Source organism: Styela clava, chromosome 4, assembly GCF_964204865.1.
Source record: "Styela clava chromosome 4, kaStyClav1.hap1.2, whole genome shotgun sequence".
NCBI lineage: Eukaryota > Metazoa > Chordata > Ascidiacea > Stolidobranchia > Styelidae > Styela > Styela clava.
This window is the reverse complement of record NC_135253.1, coordinates 19,367,024-19,391,314: the sequence shown is the minus strand read 5'-3', so window position 1 is coordinate 19,391,314 and position 24,291 is coordinate 19,367,024. Positions and strand designations below refer to the sequence as shown.

The 24,291-nt window shown below is 33.5% G+C and overlaps 2 protein-coding genes across 2 annotated transcripts; both read right to left on the bottom strand.

Annotated features, from left to right (window-relative positions):
• Positions 1-5,431: 5,431 nt before the first annotated feature.
• LOC120327254 (matrilin-2-like) lies at positions 5,432-10,110 on the bottom strand. Its single transcript, XM_039393711.2, has 8 exons — positions 10,045-10,110; positions 9,424-9,604; positions 9,043-9,193; positions 8,526-8,623; positions 6,687-6,874; positions 6,310-6,428; positions 5,935-6,088; positions 5,432-5,796 (listed from the first exon to the last, which is right to left on the bottom strand). The coding sequence occupies exons 1-8, from the start codon at positions 10,073-10,075 to the stop codon at positions 5,684-5,686; spliced, it is 1,035 nt and encodes a 344-aa protein (XP_039249645.2). The 5' UTR covers positions 10,076-10,110; the 3' UTR covers positions 5,432-5,683.
• A 6,345-nt stretch (positions 10,111-16,455) lies between these two features.
• LOC120326975 (neuronal pentraxin-1-like) lies at positions 16,456-21,825 on the bottom strand. The gene is made up of 5 exons (XM_039393335.2): positions 21,741-21,825; positions 20,506-20,588; positions 18,995-19,007; positions 17,813-17,866; positions 16,456-17,300 (listed from the first exon to the last, which is right to left on the bottom strand). Exons 1-5 carry the CDS (start codon positions 21,823-21,825, stop codon positions 16,693-16,695), a joined length of 843 nt encoding a protein of 280 aa, XP_039249269.2. The 3' UTR covers positions 16,456-16,692.
• Positions 21,826-24,291: the final 2,466 nt, after the last annotated feature.

The following is a 24,291-nucleotide window of genomic DNA, read 5'->3' as shown; positions in this document are numbered from 1 at the left end:
TTACATTTTATGCGTTTGCTAATCAGACAGCGTAACTATGCGAAGACAATGATAATTTTGAACCATTGTTTAAACTTTAAAGGTATCCATGAACCAACAAAAATAGATGTATTGGAAATATTGTTGTCCGGTAATATTAATAATACTGACGCTCTCATTTTCTTTCTACAGTCCTTAAACTGGATTTTGACTTCAATCCAAACATACACTGAATCACCTGAATGCTTCGCAGGCTGCACGAAATTCTTTGGCGATATGCTGGCCGCAGTTTCGTCTTCTTTAGCCTAAAACGCTGATGATTTTTTTGAACTGCTTCAAAATTTTTTCTATTACATCTGTATTATTCTAATATACAGCATTTTATGAAAATGGTCTTTGGAGATATTGGCGCCATTGACTAATAGAGAGATCTTCCTCTTGCTCGATACCTCGTTTTGCTATTTCCTTCGAAATCTGGGCTCATCAATAACGAATAATTCAGATATGATTTTAGTCAACTAACAACACACTTGATATGTGGGCTGTTAAACAATTTCCTGTCAATATTCTGACTAAGCAAATCGAAACAAAATATTGTTTTCTAATCGCACCAAGTACGTCTATGTTATTGTCAGACTTATACATTATAATCATATATATGTAAGCCAAAAAGATATTAAAATGTAGGTCAACCAGTTTGTACCCTATCACAATTATCCTTTATTGCATTATAGATTTGTAGAATTTATAGCTTCGTTAATATTCAATTGATATTGTAATATTGAAGTCATCAATTATTAAAAACGTGATATCAATAACGTAATCAGATAGAATAAGATATACTTTTAGGACATGAGTAAAATTAAAAATTTGAGTTTAAAACTTAAAATATAAATTGTATCACCAAATACCACGTGACTGGAAACGTATAGAAGTTAAATAAAAAGGTAAAAAGCAAACTGTTGCTTGATAAGGAGATTAATCGATTCCTGTTAACGCTTGGTATAGTAGTCTTTACCTTTGTATTTCTGATTCAATTAGTATTTATATGAAGAAAACAAAAAATTGCACAGATAATTGAATTGTTCTATAACATCAGACCAAGTAAAAATTCCATATTTTTTGGCATTATTACTATAATTAAAGTTCAGGTTTATAAGTTAATTTTAGTAAATCATAATATTTATAAGAATTTATTAGATTAATTACAACAAGTCTTATTATAAAAGACCTTGACTAATCAAATGCATCTCTTGACAAAAATACAAAATAGAGACAATAATCTTGCGGTATAAAAGCCTGCTTGCATATTTTTAACGCTTATTAGTCAAATATCTATCGTAAGTATTGCTGACTATATATTAGTGTAAAATGTAATTCAGCACGTACACCTACAGAAACGAAGGAAACGATAAATGTATGGGGATATATCGCATATTATTCAACGACTTATTTACTTGCACTCTTATCAAAGCATTTCGAACAAGGCAATTTTTTCCGCCTTCATTACTTTCGTAACAATTAACGATATGAAAGTAATTTGATGCGCATTTGGAATTAATTTGTACAAACCAGAACAATATTAATAACATATTGAACCAGGAAAAGGAAATTGATATACCACAAGCAATGCAGAGGCAATTTCCAGAATTAATTAAGAATAATGCCGCGATGGGGTCGATGTAGTATATGTTAGGTTGTGTTTAGAATCACTATTTTACGAAAATTTGCCAATTCTTAGACGAGTTGATTTTAATGGTGAAATCTTTGGAAAATGTATAACTGAACTAACTAGCATTACTTGAAAATAAAATGCTCTGAATGAAATTCTTGTGAATAGGGAAGTAACAAGAAATGCTGATTCAAAAAGTAATGAATATTAGAATGCCCTTTAGTGAAAATATATAGTGAACATTTTTTTAATTTAAGAAAAGTATAAACGGAATTCTTAAATTGCATCAATTTGCCATGCCGTTTAAATATACAATTAGTTTTTCTTATCAATCAAAAACCTTGAGTGCGATATAGTAAGATATTGAAGATAAAATATGGAGGCCTACAAGTAGTGGCAATACATAGGAAGACTACACCACGTATTCTGAGACATTATCTACTGACGCACAATTGACGTCAATGAGCACAACACAAGCTATCACTGTTTCAGAAAGTCACAATATACTGCTGTACATCAGTACATCAGTACATCAGTTTCTGAGAGAAAAATACAAAATATTGCATTGAGTTTCCGCAGGCCACCAGTATGTTTCATTGAGTCTCCGCTATACCAAAAGGGTTGAAAACCACTGAATCATAGTTCATAAATATAAAGTTTTTTTTTTTTTGAAAATGATCCTTCATAAAAAATTATTTATGGTGGTCGGAGGTAAATGAAAATTTATATTATTAACCTAAAGTGTGATTTCTCGGCCAAGACACCGCTTGGCAATCAATACCATACTTGTGAAACACCTGATTAATTGAAGGATAATCGCCAAATAAAGCAAATATGCTTTGTATATTCTACCCAAGCGGCTACACGAGTACAAAATAACAAACCAACATAATTTCTCGCAGCATGGCAAAAAATCCGGTTCGCGTACCAGCGGGTTGGGCACTGGTTTGCCTGCAGTTACTCATGAATAGAAAGAAAAGGACTAGAGTCAACGACTCATCCGGATGTAACATGATCAAAAAAGTTACAAAAATGGAAATATTTTGGCGCTCGTAACATTCTCACTTCATTGCATTTACCAATACCGATATCTGCCGACCAGCTGGAAAGGTCAACTACCACATAAATGTTTTAAGGAGCAATTTTGGCACCGTTTGGACCATAAATTGTTGAGATATTGTTGAGATATTGAATTGGAACCTGCCGACCAGCATAAATATCACTTTCAAATCCTAGTCACTTGTGTACGCATGTTTGACAGGAAATAGGCGACCCCGAAAAATCTTCACGCCATCGACCCCGTCCGGGGTCGCGACCTACAGTTTGGGAACCACTGATCTATGGTGATTCATTAAAGGAAAATATACTACTACTAAATATACTATAGTAACCAATCATTTTTAAATCTCTGTTTTGAAATAAAGTTGGCAGTAAAGTATGAATAACTCACAGATAGGCCATTATAGCAGCTTGGCAATTAATTCTTTTTTGAGCAAATCTGCCAATATTGACAATTGACGCGTATATACTGAGTATATTATGTAACTTGAGGTTTTGACTCGAAAACACATTTGGGTGTTTTTAATTGTGTTTCGATTATTTTGCTCCTTTTCACAAATACACGTCATATATGTTCCATTATGTTCTCGAGCAGTTTACCACTTACTAAACAAAGATTAAAACTCAAGTATAAAACGCAATTCAAGAGTACTTCTGCAAACTGACACAAATGTATATATTTCTGTAACGTTTTGTCATACCAAAATCAGACTTCCTCAAACAAGCAGTTTACAATAACATCTACTGATAGTTAAATATAAATTATGCGATTTTATAAATAACTTTGATTACTCGATGTGTCTGTTTATTCAAATTTTGCTTGCCTTTTCAAATAGAATTTCCATAATAAACAACCTCAGGGCCTTAAAAATGATGCACGCACAAGAATTCAGACCAAATCCTCATGCACAGGTATATATATAATGGGCGGATTAGTAATTTGTACATTTATGATACTTGCGAAGACCGATAGATGTTTGAATGTAAAGTTGATTAAAACAATTTTCAACTTGAATTTTGCAAAAAAAATATTGAAAATCTCGGGATCGTATCGAGGGCAAAAAAATGAACATTCACATCAGGGTTCAGCGAAGTGAGGTCCGTGGGCAAAGTGCGGACCGCATTTTTGATAAATAATGAAAAATAGTCTCATACACAACTCATTGAGACAGATGTTGAGCACAGAAATAACAGTTGCAGGAGCGTAATTCAGTTTAAGGTGGCGATTGTTCATAGGCGAAAATTTTTACGGGTCGCACACTACCGAAATATGTATATTTGGCTATAGGTAGTAAATACCGTTTGCAGACAACTGATTTACACGATACTGAATGTATTCGCCAACAGAATTACGTCATGAACCCCAATCAGAAAAGTTGTTAATATTTATGACAGAGTTCTCACATATTATTTAATATTTCTTTATTCCTTCCAAAAATTAAATCAAGCATATACACATGATTATCGGAAAACAAGAACAAAACCTCGCATTAAATTACATTCATTAAAAAAAAAAATTTCATGCAAAGTAGTCTAATAATGCGATGAGAAAATATCATAACACAATTGCAAAAAACAATCTAGCAAACTGTCATTTTATACAATAAAATAGTTCATACATTTGTGATAGAATACGAACAAAAAATAAAAAAATACACAAATTTTTGAACTGCTGGAAAATTTTCAGTAGGTGCATTTTTATTGTTTAATGAACAACATGGTAAAATATATAGACATATATATATATATATATATATATATATATATATATATATATATATATATATTATTCATATATTTTCTTGCAAAATAGTTCATTCGTGGGATAACAAAATATAAAAGGAAAAATGGGTTTCTAGTAAACTTTTTAGATTCGTAACAGAAACAAACGTAACCGCCCACTTTCTAAATCACCGTTTTTATACTTTTGCTTACGAGACGGCAGACAGGTGATTAAATATAATAAACTCTGGTTAACAGAATACGGATTCATATATCAATGAAAATTATAAAAAAAATATCGTAACAATTGTCGTAACACAATTGGAAAAAGAAATCTAGCAAGCTGCCATTTTATACAATATAATAGTTTATACATTTCAACAGATTACGACAAAATACACAGATTTTCAAACTGCTGGAACATTATAAGTGAATGCATTTTGTTGTTTAATGAATAACATGTTGAATTATATATACATATTTATATATTCTTCATATAATTTGTTGCAAAGTAGTTTTCTTATCTGATAACGAAATATAAAAAGACAAATGGGAATCTAGTAAACTTTTATATTCGTAACAGAAACGAAAAAAGTACAAACGTTTTCAAACTGCTAAAACATTATCACTGCATGGATTGCATAGATAAAGATCTCGTCCCTGTATAAGCAGTAGTGGGCGCCCCCTGCCGTCGAATTTTCTCCCCTTTTTTTATTTCTTTTGGTTCGAGACGAGAGGGAGCAAAAACGCACACTTTTTAAATCACTGTTTGAAGACGTTTGCTTACAGGACGACAGACAAATGACTAAAAATGATAAACTGTTGTCAGCAGAATAAGGATTCATATATTAACCAATACTATTATACAACAATCGGGAAAAACAATCTAGCAAACTGTCATTTTATACAATAAAACAGTTTATACATCTGTAATGAAATACGAAAATAAACACAGTTTTAAGCTGCTGGAACATTGTAAGTGGAAGCATTTTTATTGGTTAGTGGATATTATGATGAAATATAAAGATATATATGGACATATAATTTGTTGCAATATAGTTTACTAATGAGATAACGAAATATCATAAGACAAATAGGAATCTAGTAATTTTTTTAAAGGCGTAACAGAAACGAAAAAGGTATAGTTGTTTTCAAACTGCAAACACATTGTCAGTAGAAAATATTACATGGTTATGAATAGCTGTTGAATGAGCTGTTTGTATACAACTTTATATTGGAGCCATGTTATGTCTAAGGCTTCACAGCGTCATATCTTTCTATATTCACAAATTTTATGTTCATTCCTGGTGATTTGATTTGTTTGAGTTTCATTCTCAGTCCTTTAACTGGTGAGTCGAATATTTCTGAAAACAAGAATAAAAATTTTATGAATCATTCCCATTGTTTATACTTCTATTTTCTTTTACTACTTTTAAATATTCTTTTTCACATTTGATGAATTTAACTGGTACATTGCATCAACGAAAACATAAAACATTTACTTTCATCTTGTCCTATTTCTTCCCAATTAACATTCTTCAGTAGAAATTTTCTGAATGCATCCATAGAGCACTGGGTAGGAATGATACCGGGACCCGCACATCGCAAGTCATTATCATAGTAGAGCGCGCACAAATCTTCGTTGCATGTTTTTGTCTGTTTGTAATAAATCATACCTTTTATCAATATCAAATATGTGATTTCAGCCATGCAACTGTATTACTACAAGTTTTTAACAGTGCAATTTGATATCATGATATAAATGATATATCATATGAATAGTAAGATTCCTAATTGTACATCGCCGACACTGTTGATTTAATTTCATTCAAAAAACCAATCTAGAATATCTCTCCATATATTTCAAATTGGTTTACCTGATTTACAATAACGCTTTCATTCAATGTTCTCGTTGCATTGCGGAAGGTAATTGTTCGCATCTGAATACCAGGTGAACACGATGTTGAGCAAGATGACCATGAACTCCATATCGGATCTATGCAGATTTAAATAACTCTTAGACAAGAATAATTAACTATATGAGTATGAGGGTAAAGTCACAAATCTATCAACAAACAATTCACGATAGATATACTGACAAAATTGTAATCAAATTGCAGCATTTAATTTTTATATATTCTTCAATATTATCTCATTTAAAGGTTTTTGTACTTATTCTATTTACAATTGTTTGTTGTAGTTATGTCGTTTCACTTCAAAGCAAAATTAATATCAGTAAATGACATAGGCTTACCTGTTAAATTAATGAGAACATTTATCAAGTCGGAGGAATTCCTTTGCATTCCAGTAAAACCACTCAAGGGAAATACCCTGTCGTTTCCCGTGCCACCGTTTGCGATATTTTGCAATTGGTTCAAAAACTTTTTGTATTGTCCAACTCCTATTGCAATCGAGGTCACCCTATCTTTGTATTTATCATGCCTTAAATAAAGAATGAATCAGTGGTTAAAACTGTAGTCGGCGTATGTTAATATGACATTTTAAAACTATTGCTAAAATATCCTAACTCGGTCCTCTTTTTTATTTTATTTTAGATTTTGCCATCCTCAAACTCATTTTATCAGAGATTAAAAATTATAATTTAACGAAACGGTATTTGAGAGCTGTGGTTCTCCAACACCTGTCCTTTGACCGGCGCTCCTAAAACTCATTTTATCAGGGATTAAAAACTATAATTTAACGAAACGGTATTTGAGAGCTGTGGTTCTCCGACACCTGTCCTTTGACCGGCGCCGGCCCGCGTCAACCTTTCTGCCCGTTTGCTGATATATTACAATATCATGTCTCGATTGCAATTGCAAGACAATGATTGGCTGTCCATTTATTTTTTGAGATTAATCTTACCTGCTATTGATGAGTAAACCAAAGTCAGAGGTGCATGTCTATTTCAAGCCCTGAACGGCTGGATCCCATTTCAAAAGTTTTGATTATCGCTTGGAAAAAAATCCTGAGCTCAGTGCCAAAGCCATTGAATTATTGCTGATGTTTAGTACAAGTTACTCATATAAGAAAATCTTTTTATTTTTATCTCTTGACAAGACCAAACAGATGAATTGTGGGGAACTCAACGCTCTACTTCGTCATTACATCATTCGCGTTGCGCTAATTGCAAATCGAAACGTATTGTTTTACAACAAGGTTACTGACAGGTTTCATTCACAGCAGTGTATTGGATAATTATGAGTCACATCAACAGAAAATATCTCTTCTCGCGTTAATTCAGGGCGACCATTCCTCATATTGAACAAGATTGCTACGCTCAAATACGTGGACACGTCACAGGGTGACGCTCTTTTTTTTATTCTGACAAAAACACAAAACGAATTTCTGGAAGTCCACAGAATTTTTGAAATGAATAAAACTAATAGCTTTCTGGCTTAAAAAATAATATTTAACCCCTGAAAATTTCAAAGCAATTGGTCCAGTATTCGAAAATGAAAAACGATTTTATGGTGACGAAGAAGAATAATACCAACAAGAACAACAACATAATATTGAAACGATCTTTATGTACACTGACGTGTCCAATAATGAAATGAACACATTCTGTTCTTGGCGGGCACGATCGGTAGTTTTCATTGGCAAATAGAAAAACCCGAATCGTGGGAGCGCCAATTCGCGCTGACTTTAGTACAAAAACCTATGGTATATATTTCAGATGATCTATTCAAACAATATGAAAAACTAATAATCCTCAGCCTAAAACAAAAAACAGGAACGAAATAGTCCAAGTTCCACATTTTTTAACTTTTGGAAATTAAATTGTGACCTACTTAGAAAGTTACAAACAGAAAAATGCAATCATAATAATCTATTTTGCTGGTTCTATCTACAAAGCTGGAAAGACTAAATTTTAATCGACCGAAATTTGAGCTAAAACTGATTTAGCTGCAGTTCTCTAAGATTGTGGTAAAACAAATAGATTAAATGTGGAAGTCATTAATTTGCGACAGATGTTCAATTCACATTTGGCGAATTTGTTCTTCATTATAATGAATGATAGAATATATCATCTCAATTAACTTATGTTAGCGCTGGTTTATTTAATATCAAACACAACCATGTAACATACCAGCCACGAAGAAAAGCACCGTCATTCGCTTCGCCATCAGTCACAACAATCACTGCTTTCATGGAAATGTTAAAACTAGGAGATTTTGGAAATTCCACCTGAATATAAATATGCCATATAAGGTTTCGTTAAACAGATCAGTATTTTTAACGTCCTTATTCTCGGAATGAACAGTTTGTAACTTGAGGTGTGATGGCAAAAACAACGCGTAATAATTTTGAAAAAATATGTCACAAAAATAAGAACGCTAGACGATGGTTCAAACACTGTTTATAAACGAAGGACTAATATAAATTGAATAAACGCCTTTTAAAATGTTTGCAATATGATGCAGAAAAATATAATATTGGTAAAATATTGAGCTAGCAATGTTATTGTAAATACTTTAAATTAACATAGTTACAACCTTACATCTACTAATATCCGGCACCAATAAAATCGTCCTTACTACTTATTGATATGAGACACACCCGAATTTGTTTCTACATTTTGTTCTTCATTGCACAACCCATCTCACCTCCATTACTCTCCGTAGTGCATAGTAAAGATAAGTTGCCGAATTCAAGTATGGCATGTTCATAATCCTTGGTGTGAAACAGGATACATTATTCACGCATTCTCCCAGCACAAATGGAATAACAAACTTCTTTGAATCTTCAATCGAAACCCTAGAAATAATTGTTATAGAATTAACCAAACTAAATTAAAATCAAAGCTAACGTTAACATCGATCAAAATTTATTTTATATTAATATTTATTTCGGTATTTTGAATTCATCACCATTTATACTATTCAAAATATCAGTTAATTTAATAGGTTCAAATTGCACGAGAATATTAAATATGAAAGTGACATTATCCGATATATAAATAATATATATATTGTATTTCATATTACCCGTCCCAAGGATTGTCTTTGTTTGAAAATTGTAATACTTCAACATGTGCAAAGTCTCCAAAAGCTTCATATATGTTTACTGTACGGTTCACAACCCATTCCCTTACTATTGAAAAGTTTGATTTTCCGATTGATCCTGATCCATCGACTACAAAGATTATTTCAAGCAATGATTTCTGATCTAAAATTAAAATAAAAACAACAAAAATATGCTATAATTCGCACTTCTGGTTTTTATGTCCAATGCTTGCTATGAATTTTATTTTTAATTATAAAATTTCAATAATACTTTGGTTTCTCGATCTACCTAAACATTTTTACAAAATCTTGAAATCTGTTATTTGTTTTTACACAAAATTTTACTCGATGAAACTATGCAACAGTTCATATTTAATCCCCACAATTTTTTTAATAATCTAGAAAAAGTAATCACACAAACCTTTCAAAAGCATCTTTGTTTCATTTAGTTTTACATTTTGTTGACTTTTCTCGAAAACTTGATATTAAATTATTTAACTAATTTTTCAACTGTTAGTATTGATTTTGTATAATTGGTTTTTGAAGCAATATGCTAATGCATCCTGTCCAACAGTTGTATTATTGACAATTATAAATACTCACCATTATGTTGTTGTGTCAGAGAAAAATCCATCAAAGTGAGAAATATAATTGGTACAATGAGTAGCATTTTTGTAATAATCTAATACAAAACAAAAATTCAAATGAATCTAATTCCTGAGTTTGTTAGTATCTTCAAAGCAGCGGTGACCGATATATAAATCGGCCGTGAAGTGCACATTTGTCTAAAACAGTGGTCTCAAACTCGTGGCCCAATTGCAGCCCGCAGGACGATTGTTTGCGGCCCCCGCCTTGGTATGAAAGTTTAATGTTAGTGCGGCCCGTAAGTCACTCAGCTAAGTTAGAATGATTGATGCATTTGATATATGATCAGGACAAGTAGAGCAAAACAAAATATTTTATAATCTATCCACCGAAAGGAATATGCGGTACGATAACCTACTAGTACCGTACCTGTAGGCATGATATTCGATAGACCTTTGACCCCAAAGAAAATTTTGTTATACTTCACCATTGCAAATTCTTGGTGCTTATTTTAGAGGTGGCTTCGCGAGTTGAAGCCTATAAACTGGGGTATGTGTTTCACGTCATCAATTTGATTCAAAACATTCAACAACCTGTTTTATAACAGTACCGGTAGAGAAATTTAACCTAGTCTATCACAGCTATTTCTAGACTAATTTATGATTACGGCAATTAAGCTACGACGCCTAAGCAATCAGCATGATCATTGAGTTCTTTGATTCATACTTGAATTTCTGAAACACAACCCAAAACTAACAAATATCATGCAAAAACGAGGTAATGTTTACAAACATGCCTGAAAATCTTTCTGAGTGACAAGTGTCTGAGCGTTTGCGTAAAAGTCTATTGTTACGTCACTTTTCGCGTCCTGCTGATTAGCCCATGTTACGGAATAAACAAGGAAGTAGATGCTCGGGGAAAGGTCCATCGCGATATTACTCCAATTTATGTTTTTGACATGTTTTGCGTATAGAAAAAACAATGAAAAAGATTTAACTTTTTAAGTTTAATGATTTTATTGTGAAAAACTCGATGTGGCCCGGGGACTCACTAAGGCTTCGTTTCGGCGGCCCCCAAGTCAATTGAGTTTGAGACCCCTGATCTAAAACGATGATAATTTATTTTTAAATGCCTCAAAAATCTTTTTATGACATTTTTATTAATCTAATTGACAGCATTTTATAAAAATGTTATTTGGAGCTATTGATGCCATTGCATGAAGCAGCGATTTTTCTATCGCTCGGTATCTCTTAAGTTATTGCGCTATTCCTTTCGAAATCTGTGCGCAATCTTGGTCACCGATAACGAATCATTCAGATTTGATTCTAACCTACAAACAACACACTTGATATTTCCTGTCATTGTTCTGCCAAAGCAAATCTAAACATAATGTTTTGCCTCATTGCTCCAAGTTCGTTCGTTGTTCGGCGGGTTTCTAGGGGGGTAGCGAAGGTCTGACAAAACAGTAGAAAATAATACAAAACTTTAGGTTAAATATTGTCAATAGAACGCGAAGAAGTCTGAAATAGACTCTCGGATGCATCCGAGAGATTTTCAATAGCTGCTGTGAGACCCCAGAATGTCGCCTATGGACCTTTCCCCGAGCATCGACTTCCTTGTTTACTTCGTGACATTGGCCAATCAGCAAGATGAAAAAAATGACGTAACAATGCCCCCTTTTGCATCCGCTCAGACACTTTTCTCACTCAGACAGATTTTCAAGCGTGGTTGTAAACATTACCTCGTTTTCGCGTTTTTGAACTCTATTCGTTAGTGTTCAGTTGTGTTTCGGAAGCTTAAATAAAAATCAGATAATTCAATAATCACTCTGTCTTCCTAGGAGTTTCAATTTAATTGCAGTAATAAAAATTAGTGTAGAAATAGCTGTGATAGACTAGCCTGAAATTCTTTACCGGTACTTTGAAAAAACCGATTGTTGTGTGCAATGAATCATAATGATGGTTTGAAACACATACCCCATTTTACAGGCGCCAACTCGCAAAAGCACTCCTAAAATAGCACTGAAAATTTTGCAATGGTAAAGTATAGGAAGAATTTTCCGGGGGTCAAAGGTCGGGGAAAGGTCCATTGCTTGGAAACCAAGCAAGCGGCGCGAGGTGTTAAACACGCGGGCTCCGAAGCAATGGCGGGATTTTGAAACCATGGCCGCTATGGCCAAACATATGGCGACTAACTTTTTAGCTGCCACAAATCAATGGCGAGATGTCGTTACCACGGCAGCAAATTGAAAACCAAAGGCGGCTGAAAATTTGCTGCCGTAACCACGGCATGTCGGCTGTGATGGTAGGGCTGTCCCTGATGGCAATAAATATGGGTTGGGTTGGAACATTTTTCTTATGGATACAGTTTTGATGGATTTGGGGTTAGGTTTCAGGTTTAAGTAGATATAATTCCGCATGATGCACTAAAATCTGGTACACGACTTTGTGAATAAAAGCGCCATAACCACGGCAAGAGCTGCCATCGGTACGATCGTGGCAGCAGCTGTCATGAAGTTGTAAGAACCTCGCCTCCTCTTTGCCGCTTATTTTATTGAAGTATAGAAAGTAAGGCAGGGGGTCGCGAGGTATTTGTAAACCACCAAAGGAGGTCGCGAGCCAAAAGAGGTTGGGAACCACTGCTATACATCGAAGGCATATGTAAGCCTAATTATTAAAGTTTAGGTCTACCGATTTATAGCCTTTCAAAATTGTCCGGTATTGCGGGCTAGCTTTTAAAAATTTATAGCTTTAATCAAATTATAAAATTATAATTCAAATGATAATATAATCATAACCGTGTGACTGGAATATAGAAATTAAATAATAAGTTAAACAGCAAGCTGTCTCTTGATAAGGAGATTTGTTCGATTTATGTTAACGCTTAGTATTATATTAGTATTATTTATCTTTTTATTTCTGATTAATTTAGTGTTTATATGAACAAAGGATTACAAAGATAATAGAATTGTTCTATAACATATATAAAATTAAATTAAGTAAAAACCTCGTGACTACTTTGTTTTTTAAACAATTTTTATAAATTGTTACTATAATTAAAGTTCAGATTTCAGCTATTAGAATATCAATATATTTTAAAAATTCATTAGAATAATAACAACATATCTGATTAATATATACATTAACTTATCAAATGTGTCTCTTGCAAAACGTAGAAAATATAGACAATAATCTTGTGGAATAATAGTCTGCTTCCCTAGTTTTAACGCTCATCAGTCCAATATCTATCTCAAGTATTGCTGACTATCCAATATTGGAATATGTAATTTAATACGTACTCGTACAGGTACAATGTAGGAAACGATAAATATCTGTGAATATATCGCATATTATTCAACGACCTATTTACTTGCACTCTCGTCACAGCATTTCGAACGGGGCAATTTTATCCGCCTACATTACTTCCCTAAGGATAAACGATATGAAGGAGATTTAATGCCTGTTTGTAATTGATTTGTATAAATCAGAATAATATTACTAATGGATTGACCCAGGAAGAGAAAATTGATATACCACAGGCAATACAGAGGCAATTTCCGGAATCAATATCGGATAATACCGCGATGGGGTCAGTGTGTAGCCTTTATGTATCATTTGTGTTTGGAATTACTACGTTACTACGGGTTGTTCTTGATGGTGAAATCTTTGGCTAATGTATAACTGAACTACAACCAGCATGCTATTTTGTATTTCAAGAAAAGCTGGAAGCTAACTTCTTATGATTTATTTTTGCTCAAATATTTTAAAGTATATTTCAACATGATTTTAATTTCTATGTTTACAGTATAGGGAGTCTTAATGGGATTTTTATGAAATGGAAAGGTAATAAGCACGGCTGAGTCAAAAAGTAATAAACGCTAGAATGTTGTTTTGGTGAAAATATAGGGCATTTTTTTAATATAAGATAAAGTGTAAACTAAATTATGAAATTGCATAAATTTAGCCATGCCGTGAAATTATTTTTTCCTATTAAATACAAATCCTATCAAAATTTAGCAAGTTATATTACAGGTGAAATATTGAATCCTACAAACGGTGGCTATACACCTGAAGACTATTATATCACGACTCACGTATTCTGAGACCTTATACGCACAAATGACTAGCACTGTTTTAGAAAGCCACAACATACTGCTGTACATCAGTATCCACAAGCTTTATTAAATCCATTTTATGGACTAATTTAAATTTATCTGTATCTTGATTATAAGTTGAGGATTTACCAGTTACGGGGTTACGCGACACCTCAGGGTCCGGCCCGTTCACTCCAGCGGCTCGGCAAGTTTCTAATCATATCGTGAAGTTCATAATAATATATGTATAATTTTTAAATATAATCATATGCCTATTACGTTCAACAATTTTGAAAGAATTTTTTATTGCACTAGGGTTCCGAGAGTCACCAGTATGTTTCATCAGGGGGTCCGCTCTACAAAAAATGTTGAAAACCATTGAATCATAGTTTAAAATGTTGCTTTATAATATAATAATTCATGGCCGTCACAAATAGATGGAAAATCAGAATACTTGATTATGCTATATTCCTGAGTTTTAGTGAATTCCAACGAACAAGAACACAGTTTAAAACGGCGATTGTTCATAGTCGAAAAAATATGCGGGCCGTACAGTACCGAAATATGTATATTCCGCCCAGTAGTAAATACCGTTTGCAGACAACTGATTTATACGATACTGAATGTATTCGCCAACATTATTACGTCTCAAACCCAACCAGAAATGCTGTAAATATTTATGGCAGAGTTCATACATATTATTTCATTCCTTATTTATTTCTTTATTCTTTCCAAAAATGAAACATATACAAATTTTTCATCGAACTCTGGGCACAATTTTGGTCATCAATAACGAATTATTCAGTTTTGATTCCAGCCTACAAACAGCACACTTGATATGTGGGTTGTTAAACAATTTCCTTTCATTATTTTGACTAAGCAAATCAAACAAGTGTAAAACTTTAATGTTGATATCTTGAAAATATTCCTAGGTGATATCACTGTTAAATAGCGATGTGAGTATTGCAATTCCAGGAAGTATTTGTATAATTCGTAACGTCGCATAAATACGAATCAAAACTAGATTAATACGAACTAAATTTAGATTGAATGGGGCAGTTCGACATTTAAATTGATCAAACAAGAAAATATAAATAGACTCGTATTGGCTGTCAATTAAATATTTTGCGCAACTGAAGAATCATTACCCCATAAAAAGGGTGGGCCCTTTAGTGAGTAGCGTAATCGCGGCAATCGCCTCAAAAGATGTTCCGTGGAGTCTTAGAGGCGACAAATATGTGTTTTTGAATCCTGGCTGCTAATCAATGTAAAGTAAGTCCAATCAATTTTTAATTGTACCAAAATAAATTTCTCGTGAATTTTTTCGGTTCTTCTTACAGCGATATATCATGAGCACAAAAATGACAAGACACTGAAAAGGTTCGCATCGGCCGTGGATCGATTAGTTAACATAACCGAAAAAACATTATCCAACGAAAAAGTGGGCTTTTATTCCTAGTGACCTGTCTAATTGCATTGCAAATTGCACCCTCCCGCTTTTGTAATTCTGACTGCTCCCTTGAACGTATTTCATCCTATGAATCTCATCGAACCTTCCCTTATGGCATTTGGTGTCTGGTCTCTTGCCAAACGTAGAAAATATGGACAACAATCTTGTGGAATAATAGCCTGTGTCGTATTTTTTACCGATAATCAGTCAAATATCTATCTCAAATATATCTGACTATCTATTAGTGAAAAATGTAATTTAGCACGTTCCCCTACAGAAACGATGAAAAGGTAGGAAACGATAAATATTTGAGGATATATCGCATATCATCCAACGACTTATTTACTTGCACTCTTAACACCGAGGCAATTTTATCCGCCTACATTACTTTCGTAACGGTTAACATTATGAAAGTAATTTGATGCGCATTTGTAATTAATTTGTACGAATCAGAACAATATTACTGACACATTGACCCAGGAAGTGAAAATTGATATACAACCCAATGTGAGGTAATTTCCGGAATTAATTGAGGAAATGCTGCAATGGATCGGTGTCGCATATGTCTGATTTGTGTTCAGAGATACAATGTTATTCCAATTTTAGGTTTGTTTTCAACAGTAAAATATTTTGATAATGTGTAACTGAACCAACTGGCATTACTTGAAACACATGGCCCGCAAACGTCCGAAATGTGTATATTTGGCCTAATGTTAGATAAAGTTTGCATTTCACTGATGTAAATATTTGCCAACAATATTAAAATTGTAACATCAACTGAAAATGCTGAAAATATTTATTAAACAGTTAATACATATCATTAAATATATTTTCATTTATTTATTCTTGAATCAAACATGTGCAAATGATAATTGAAAAGCAAGAACATAATAACCCAATAGATATCATTCGTTGAAAATTTAACTTACATTCTATAAAAATAAACCAAATTATGCAAAGTAGTTTGCTAATGGGATAAATAAATACCCCAACACAACAGGGTATAACAATCTAGCAAACTGCCATTTATACTAGAAAATAGTTTATATACATTTTAATAGAATACGAAAACAACAATCCATAACAAAACCCCCTATTATGGGTATTCCAACACAATACTGTTTCAGCATGTATCGAAGAATTCAGAAGTCACATTGCCAAATATGCGGTCACCATTTTTGGCAGACATGATGTAATCTTTCGGACAGTTGCATTCATCTTGCATATCTTCAATTTCGCCAGGGGTTAAAGTGCGATTCCAGAGCATGCAATTCTTTATGGAACCAAGGAAAGAATCTCTAACTTCAAATTTACCCAGAATTTTATCTTGATCTTGCCCAAGTACTACAGTTCCTTGCCCCTTAATTTTAGTAATTTTATGGCGCAATGTCTTACGTGAATGTTTGGTTCCGTTGAGATATAGATGAACAGAGTTATTTATTGTGGAAACAACAACACAGATATGGTTTTCGTTTTTGTTTTCAATTCCATCGAAAGTCAATTTGTTTGGATATAAATAAACTCTCAGTTTTGGCTCAAATTCGATTAGTAGAGTGTTATGGTGGTCAGTTGTTGCATAGCTGAACACGGCACCATTTACAATCTTGTCATGACTCGGAGATACCCAAGCACAGACAGTGGCTTCGGTCATATCCGGGATTGATGCGTTTACGATGACGTAATCTTGTATCTGACGTCTATTAGGAAAACCAAATGTATACTGGGGACATTCTGAAACAAATGACAATAATTAATTCCAATAACATGAAGAATTAAAGGAAACACACAAATCTGTTTTCTGACTACTCCAGCACAGCTACTGTGTTTATTTCAGCTGGATTTAGGTTTTCCCGTAGTATCAGGTTAGGCTTATGGCATAATTTTATTCCAATTTTACTTATTTTATATCTTTTACGAGTTCGGGACTGTCTGTGTTAAGCAAGTGAATATAACCCCTGCCCAAAAGTTTCAGTCCATTTACGCAACATGCTGTGAAGTAGGCGAACAAAATTAGTTACCTCCATATTGGAATTTAAAATCAACCACTTTTATTAAGAGAAATTAATTGAAATTGTGTAATGGGATTAATAGAATTTAAGTTGTAGTGTGCAATCAATCCCGGAAATCATGCTTCGATGTACAGTACTTTGTAAATGACCTTTTATGCAATGCATAGAGTTGGAACTATGCTGAGCCAGATAAACCATTAGTTTCAAAGTAGACTATAATCATTCTTAACATACTTTTGTTGCCGACTAGCTGACTTTCAACGTATGCTGAGACTTCTCGTTCGAGGTCTGAAAAATATAAACCAGTTTAAATAAAATATATTAGTTATCATAAAGATGTAAAATCTGCCACCGAAACTAGAAATTTTACAAAACTGCAAGAAGCATAAAATATTATATTCTATATATTAAAAAAAATGGTAAAATTGTCAAAAGTTAGGTATGTTCAGAGAAATTATAAAATCATATAAAAAGGATCCCAGCACACAACTGTGAAATATATTTCAAATCAAAAGCAAATGATCTAACAAGGAAATATGACCTAATTGATGCGTTGTATGAATCAGGTTAATAAAATATAGAGTTACACACAACACGAGCAGTAAGTATATGAAACTACGCAATTTTGTTCGTATAATTATCGCAAAAACGAGGAAATAACTCTATTTTGAGCCCGTTGAGTAATAAAAGGCAGTGGAATCATTTGGTTGCAATGGAATTGAAATCAGCCGAACAATGCTTGAATATATGGGCACGAAAGTCAAAGAAGCGGTTCCCTAAATCATGTAGGAGTGTTCCTATAAATTCATATAAAACAGCATATCATGGAATATTGGAAATAGAAAGTAAAAGAAATTGTAAAAAACACTCCATTGGGATCTCAACCACCTCAACGTACTGCAAATTTGAAATCGAATTTTCCATTAGCAAAGAAAAGCTATTATTTTACAGCAACAACGACAAATTAGTAGATCGATGCATAGGTATCCTCCGCGTCTATTAGCACCTCCCTATTTGAATAACATGAACTCAATTTCAAATATGTCTATGCGAGGAGTTTTTTAAGTGACATTAGTCAACCTTTTTATTATTGGGGGGCATTGCGTACCAAAATGGCTGACATCGGAACGTAGTATGTGTACCAGGTTATGGTTAGTTAATAACTTTATTCCAATTTTCCTTATTTTATTTTCATTACGAGCTCGGGGAATAGGCAAGTGATTCCCATAGCATTTGTAGCTAAAATTATTGCCTAACCCCAACCTGGTACACATACTACGTTCCACTGTCAGCCATCTTGGTACGCATATTTCAGGAAGGCCTGATTTTCAGTCAAACAAGATCTCTTCTTGGAACTTAACACCTCATAACCACACGGCTTCACTTTATACTGTCAATACACAAATATACACTCACCTTCCAGATTTTCCTGTCAGAATAAAAGAAAAAAGTTTAATTTTGTAGGTCACCGGTTCCCAAATTTTTAATCGTACGGCGCGAAATTATCAGGAAAATTCCCCTAGCGCACTAACACGAAAAAAATGCTGTTTTTAGATATAACTCAATTTTTTGAACGATATTGTGTAGACTACTTTATGCTCTTTAAATTTTGTAAACATGTAGGCCTAAAAATAAAGGAAAATGTAAATACTTCTGAATGAAAAAATCACTCGTGTTTGCTAAACTCGGTTTAGCTGTTAAATAAATTGCAGCTTGCGGATGTGCAGCAAGTATTGTATATCTTTATTGTTACGTAACAGTTACGTAACAATAGAGACGGCTCTGCGTAGCAGAAAATAAACGACACAGAAATGTAAAATGATTTTATTGATTCACATGCATAGCATAATTGGAAACGACGAAAAACCAATACAACATGTAAAATATTCAATCATCTATTAGTTGAGTTTACCAAAAAATCTAGCGTTTTGAGAGGCGTCCTTGGTTAATGATATAACACTGCCTATGTTGAATAAAAAATTTATCTGGTACTCCCAGAGTTTGTTAACCAAGATGGCGGACACCAGATCGTAGTATGTGCGGCCAGAATTTTATTTCAATTTCCCCTTATTTTAGTTCTATTATGAGTTCGGGGACTAGTCAAGTGACTCCCGTAGTATTTGTACCTGAAATTATTGCCTAACCCTAACCTGGTACACATATGTCCGCCATCTTGGTTGACATACTTCGGTAATACCGGTTATTGTGACAGATGAGAAGTTTAAGTGGATTAAGTGGAAGGATTGCGTCAGAAGTTGCGTAATTTGACGTAATCGTTGTCGCGTGAAGTGGTATTCACCGTCGTGTTTCCGAATGTTTCCAATAGCTTTCAGGTGCACCCGTGGCTTTGGACAATAGTAAGTTACCATTACTTTTGACTGAATGCACGTGAGTATTTTCAAGCAAATTTATGTTCATATAGGATGATGAGAGTCGGCAACCTTTTTCGCTTTCCGATTGAGTCTATATCTGTATTTTGCCTCTAGAGAGGCATCAATGAATCAAAAATATATTACAATTCATACTCATTTAAGAATGACAACCTTTTGCAACAAATAACTTTAAATTTGGAAATCGATGACACTCAACATGAGTTCATCATGTCCATACGCGGTTTATAATAATCATGATGAAATAAAGACGCTTTTCCTTTTTGGGGGTTTCCTAGGTCTCTCATCCCTGCTTCGTGTCCCTGAGGTCCATTTACAAAACTTAGCATATAGATTGTTTCGTATCGAATTTATCCAGGTCTAAAAATTTAGATTAGTGATAGGTAACGATTTAGTAACAAAATCAACAGTTACAGCGCATTCGCTCATATTTGCAACGATTCAAACCTAATTGATAACATTTCCTGACTACTTAAACTTCTAATCTAAACCGATTTCTTGTGTGTCACATGAAATATGTTAAATGTAGTAACTTACCGCATCAAAGTAAAATTCTTTACAATTAATGTCATTCTCATCACAATTTTTGTACGATGGTGCGGAATTAGTATCTGTTGCGTCTGAAAGAAAAGTTTTGAACAATAAACAGGGAATTTCAATTCGATGAAATTAAGGAAAGACAAGAGTGAAATATTAAGAAAATATTCGCATGGTGCTTTTCACGCATTTGCAGAGCAGGGTATCCCCTTAGGTGTTATTAAGCACCAATATTGTATAAGATTGTAGAGTACTCATGTAGTATGTGAGCCAAGATGGCGGACAGCAGAACGTAGTATGTGTACCAGAATAGGGTTAAGCTATAATTTGAGGTACAAATACTACGAGAGTCACTTGGCTAGTCCCAGAAATTTTATTAGAACTAAAATTAGGAAAATTGGAATAAAATTATGTCCTAACCCTGACCTTGTACACATACTACATTCCAGTGTCCACCATCTTGGTTTATATACTACGGAAACGACGGTTTTAGTTCGCCCAAACATAACAGCGGTGAACAAGTGTGTCACCATATTTAATATAGAGTGTTCTTATCATTGAAATAAAACAAAAAAATTCTGTCTGACGTATCGATCTTAAAGAACTCGGAAATTTGAAAAACAAAAGGATTGTACCGACTTGAACTAGCAAATGCTGATAAATTTAATATCAATTGGTCGCTTTGTATAGGAGAAAATACGGATTTTTTTTGGATACCAATAGTTATCTCTATGACAATAGCAAGAATTGAGAAAAGCGAACTATACGTGGTCCCTTGTACAGGGCCTTGAGAAAAATACCTGAATAGCCGTCGTGTGAAATATATGCGCTAGATCAAAGGTGTGCAGCCTTCAATACAGGAACGCCACATTCGAATAATTGAGATAAACCGCGGGCCGCACCTTTATTTAACATAGGCTTTCAATTAGTTTGTCATTGATCTTTTATGATATGCGTTGTTTGCTTTGCAAAAGCTAGCTGTTAGAGCATTGTAACGTCATGAAAATTATAAACAGGTATAACTTTGCAACGCAATGGGATTGGGATTACTCGCAGGTACCAGATTAAACTAAATTAAAATTTCGTTCCGCGGGCCGCACACAAATCGAAATTGGCATGTCTCCGCAGGCCGCATTTTTTTGTGGACGGGTTACAGGTTGCACATCCCTGCCCTAGATGTCTAGTACCGGTAATTAATATACTATTGGAAATTGTTATAAAGATAGTTTGTTTACCTTTGCACTCTCTATTTTGTATTGTCGAATCTTGAGTATATGCTCCAGGCAAGACAATCAAAAGCAAAATACTTATTATCCTCATTTCCCTTATTTTTTTTAAATTTACTATTTGTATCTCTAATATCTGTCAATTTTTAAAAAATAAATTGAAATTAGGAATTCACAGCACGCCAAGTCAAAGTTTGTTACGAAAGTTGAATACAGATTGTTCACATAGTCTTGATACTTTTCAAATTGTAAATATACTCTTTACGCTATATAGCTTTCAAATGAAATAAAAAAAAATAGAATAGCACAAACCATGACGAAATTGAAATTGTAGCGGGACTTTATGAGCACCCTAAATCTTTCTCATGGTTAGACGAAGGCTTATCATCATACGATATATAGTTACTGTAACAACTCACTTATAACCCCACAGATATATGTGGAGGTACTGCTACGCATTTAAAAAAAAATTAAAAAAATCATAAAATCTAAGGCAGCGTATGCCAAAATACAACTATGCTATCTGTCGACCCTTGTTGTCAATTCATCATATCAATATTTTGTTATACTGACCTGTTTTTTTTTTAATATTAGCTCATTTTATCTAAATTTCTGTATTTTTAGTGAAATTTTCTATTCTGCCTGAACTGCCTCATTGTAGTATTGGATCGTTGTGACGTTAATTTCTGTAATTTTGAGACTTTTATATTTTAAATTTAAATTTCTGTGATCTAGTTACTCATTCATGTTCTGAATGAAATGACTAATTGTAGTACGGATCCGTTGTGACTCAAAATTTGTGTAATTTAGAGACTTTTATATTTAGCATGAATCGTAATATTGTATTGTTGTGACTTAAATATAGTGACCAGAATGTTGCAAAAATATTCATTCTAGCTGGCTTCCTGTGTTTGTTGATACCACAACTCATGAAACTCATGATACTAGTTTTTCGTACATCCCAGTTTTTAGAACTGGAGTAGTGTCCATGGATAAATGTCGTGTCCAGGGTGGATCGTGCTTTTTACAGTTCTAGAATACCTAATCAATTAAGATCTTGGTGCCCTATCTATGAGAAGCAATAATATATATATATATGTAATAAAACTAGTGTTCCATGTTAACAGAAATTAAATAGGCAGTTTTAGTATTCATTACTGATTTACGGCGAAATTATGATTAATTTACGTGATATTTCTCGGAAATATCTCATGCCCACAGACAGGTTTAAAATGATACATAAGTTCTTGAGAACGAAAAATAAGCAAAATGTATTTTAACCCGGCCAATATTGAGGTCTGGGTCGTAAGACTTGAATTATTTCATTAAACACTGAGGCGCCATTGAATATTCTACTACGAAAACTTCTGTGGTGTCCCTTTCTCTTAGTGCCCTGAGCAAATGCTTATTTTTCCTAACGGACAATCCAGCCCTGGTTGAGAATGATATTTGATTCGCAAACTTTTCTCAATTATGTGAATGACTGTTTTTACCTAAGATAATCAAATTAGAATACCACAATATATTGCTTTTCATCAGTATATGCAAGATCACAGCTTTATGAAATCTATTTGATATTGATTAATTAATTCAAATTTATTCGTATCTTGAATATAAGTTTATGATTTATAACAGTGGTTTAAACCGGGGTTTCGCGGTCCCTCAGGGTCCCGCACGTACGCTCCAGTGGTTTCCATTCAAATTGTGAAGTTTTTGTGATAAATGTATAATTTTCAAATATAATCATATGCCTATTAGGTTTGCCACTTTTGAGAGAAAAAATAAACTATAGGGTCACGCGCGTCCTCAGTATTTTTCATTGGGAGCTCCGCTCTACAAAAAATGTTGAAAAATATTGAATCATAGTTAAAATATATGAAGGGTTACATTTAAAAAATATTGCTTTATAATATGATCATTTATGGTCGTCAGAAGTAAATGGAAAATCTTATATCATATAGTTTGATAAGAGATGCTACTTGATTATGTTATATTCGAGATTTCTGAGTTTTAGTGAATTCGAAGCTGTTATCTTGTGATATATTAATGATTCATTTTGAAAGAAAATTGGCAGTAAAATATGAATAACTGTAACTCAGAAACAGTCAATATAGCAGCTTGTCAATTAATCTATTCTTGCACAAAATCTGTTGATATGGACAGTTGACGGGTATTTAGACGTAGATTATGTCACATGACGCTTTGGCTAAAAAAATATATCCTTTTTGTTTTCAATCATTTTTTGACTATTTTGATCGCATACACGTCATATTTTTTTAGAATGTTCTCGAGCAATTTACCACTGTCCAAATAAAAATCAAAACTTAAATGTAAAATATATAATAAAATATGAACGAGAATATCGGTCAGAGACCGAAGACCTATCGATCGGAAGTTAGGGGATCCCCCAAAAAGCGTTCTTACTCCATAGTGACACCTTGTGTCTCATCACTAATTAATTAATACCTCGCTAATTATACGACTCGCGAATATATAAACGATGACATATATGAATTATACTCGCTAATAATTCATCCAAAATCAATAGGCTTCTGGTCCG

Bases quoted from the DNA above. Each gene is read 5' to 3' on its own strand.
- LOC120326975 (XM_039393335.2), bottom strand. From the start codon at position 21,825: ATGAGGATAATAAGTATTTTGCTTTTGATTGTCTTGCCTGGAGCATAT. The intron at 20,589-21,740 runs GTAAACAAACTA...CTTTTCTTTCAG, and splicing joins ACAAAATAGAGAGTGCAAAG to ACGCAACAGATACTAATTCC. The intron at 17,301-17,812 runs GTATGTTAAGAA...CATTTGTTTCAG, and splicing joins TCAGCTAGTCGGCAACAAAA to AATGTCCCCAGTATACATTT.
- LOC120327254 (XM_039393711.2), bottom strand. From the start codon at position 10,075: ATGGATTTTTCTCTGACACAACAACATAATG. The intron at 9,605-10,044 runs GTGAGTATTTAT...TTTTAATTTTAG, and splicing joins TCTGACACAACAACATAATG to ATCAGAAATCATTGCTTGAA. The intron at 9,194-9,423 runs GTAATATGAAAT...AATTATTTCTAG, and splicing joins AAAGACAATCCTTGGGACGG to GGTTTCGATTGAAGATTCAA.